We start from the raw sequence: 2,334 nt of genomic DNA on the forward strand, positions 1-2,334 counted from the left end.
TTTCACAAACTGGCGTGAGACCGGGTTGGGTAAATTGCACAAACCTCCCCCCCGACATTGCTGCAGAACCGACTGTTCCTACGTTAGAGTTACTGTAACTTTTTCTAATCAAGATCATCAGTTAATGAAAACTTTATTCCTGAAGTCATCGGAAAACAAAAAGGATTCCAATCACTATACCAAATCGCTCACACAACCACAGTGTGTTACTGTTAATGGACTCAGACAGTAGAGATGTGCAATACTGCAAAATTTGGTATCGATCCGATACCTAGGAAATACAGGGCCAGATTTGCCGCTACCGTTGTAACAACACTTTTTTAATAATTAAGGTGGATGCATTATCAAATTGCTAAATCTAAATAGATTTCATGACCTTTGAGTGTTTTTGTGATTATGAAGTAGTTAAAAGCCAGGAAAGAATTGTCAAATGCTTGTATAAATTTGTTGTGTTAAAACTGTATCTCACAAAGTGCTCCTCTCCCTCTCTGCCATTCTTCTGCTCCGTCTATCTGTCCTGCTTTTGTGTGTTGGCTGCTGTCCGCCGCCGAGCCTGGCTGCTTGCGTGCTTGTTTGCCTGGCGCCGCCGAGTCACGTGACGGTACAACAACAAATCACAAGTGTGGGGGAGGAGGAGCAACGAGAGCCTGCTCCGCGCTGTGAAAGCAGCGGCATTTAAAATCAGCGGCACTTACACAGACACAGACTGTAGCAGTGCATCAATCTCATTATACTTGTATTGATTAAAATGAATAATTTTTATAGATATTATCAATATTCGGATCGCTCCGCCCACCACTATCAGACAGGCGTTTAAACCATCAAACCCATTTGCTGTGTTGTCTAACAATGTCCAATCCTGCATTGGAAAAATATTGATTATGAGGACTATTCTACACATGTAGCACATTTGTTTTGTTCCCATTCAGGAGCTAAAATGATACAATTGTTGCATTTGTCCCTCGGTTGGTTTGTGTTCAACGTTTAACAACGGTCAATGCAGGAGCAAACTGGTCTCTCATTGGTCAGAAATCTTACCTGAAGAATTCTCCCCAGGCCAGATGTCCCTCTTTTTTTCCCACCTGAAACATGGAGCATCAGCAGCGTGCGGCTCATTAGTTCCATTGTGTTTCTGTCGTTGTGCTTCCAGTCTTCCACAAATGAGCAAAATATCCAGTCTGCCGTGAACATGTGAAGGCGTCCCATCATGCAAAGTGGTGGCTTAGTGTAAGCACTTGCTGCGTTCATATAGGTCCAAACGGAAACCCTGAGTACATTTATAATTTGCTGAATTATTATTTCTGTACTCAGTATTTACTCAAGTACTGTACTTTGGTACAATTTGGAGGTACTTGAAGTTTCCTTCAGTTCCATTTTAGGCTACTTTGACCTTCTACTTACCAGCTGCATTATTAAAGTTATGAACACATTAATGCATCATTCATTTTCATAAAATAATACATGATTATCATATTGAAATGGTGTAATGTAGAACATAGCTGCAGCAGTTCACCAACAAGCCCTGTGAGTAAAGTCACAACGTCATCGAGCTTATAGAATAGTGATCTTCAATAGGGGGTTCGCGGCCCTTCGGGGGTCTTCAGAATCATTGCAGGGAGGAACACATTCTGGAACGTTTTTGGCTCCAAAATAGAAACAGGCCGAACATAAGTATGAACGTGAATCCAAAATGTTATTGGAAAAGATAAATCAGCCTAGTCCCTGTAGGAAAGGTAGCCACTATGGTAGCCATCCACAGATACTAATGGTATACCACTATACTATTTTTGTAGTATTGCACGGCACCAGAAAGGGTAATACTACATGTTGTTTTAGTCGTAGTTTAATATGCAACTCAATACAATAAATGCAGTATAGGGAGTCTCTGTTTTAGAACATCATATGTCACAAAGACCACTTTCTGGTGTGACCATGCGGGCCTAGACACCAGGTTTCTAGACATTTTGCCCCACCCTAGTCTTTAAACACGTCTCTCTCTGTCTCTTCTGTCCTCTCCTAGGTGTGTTGCCAGCCTCAGCACCGGTCTTCCCCTTCCCTCCCTCCTTCACTGACTGTGTTGAAGCCCATCGAGTGTGCTCCACCGACCCCCGCTGTGAGGCATTGTACCGGGGCCTGGAGCTGTGTGCGGCTGACGCAGAGGTGTCCCCGCTGGGGGAGCAGGCGGCTGCAGAGTGCCTGGAGAGACAGGACGCTCTGCTGAATAAACACCCCGCTCTCCTGGCCTGCAAGTGCCAGCGTGGCTTCCGCAAGGAGGAGCAATGCCTGCGCATCTACTGGAGAGTTCGCCTGCTGCCAGGTCAGTCACGTCTCTAC

The 2,334-nt window shown here is 44.5% G+C and overlaps 1 protein-coding gene across 1 annotated transcript in view; it reads left to right on the forward strand.

The window, feature by feature from the left end:
• Positions 1-2,334, forward strand: part of gfra3 (GDNF family receptor alpha 3) — a 50,700-nt gene that overhangs the window by 18,567 nt on the left and 29,799 nt on the right. Inside the window, exon 2 of the mRNA XM_032528164.1 lies at positions 2,021-2,317. Within this exon, the coding sequence (XP_032384055.1) occupies positions 2,021-2,317 (297 nt within the window). The remainder of the gene's footprint in view (positions 1-2,020; positions 2,318-2,334) is intronic.

Source organism: Etheostoma spectabile, chromosome 10, assembly GCF_008692095.1.
Source record: "Etheostoma spectabile isolate EspeVRDwgs_2016 chromosome 10, UIUC_Espe_1.0, whole genome shotgun sequence".
In the NCBI taxonomy this organism is placed as follows: domain Eukaryota; kingdom Metazoa; phylum Chordata; class Actinopteri; order Perciformes; family Percidae; genus Etheostoma; species Etheostoma spectabile.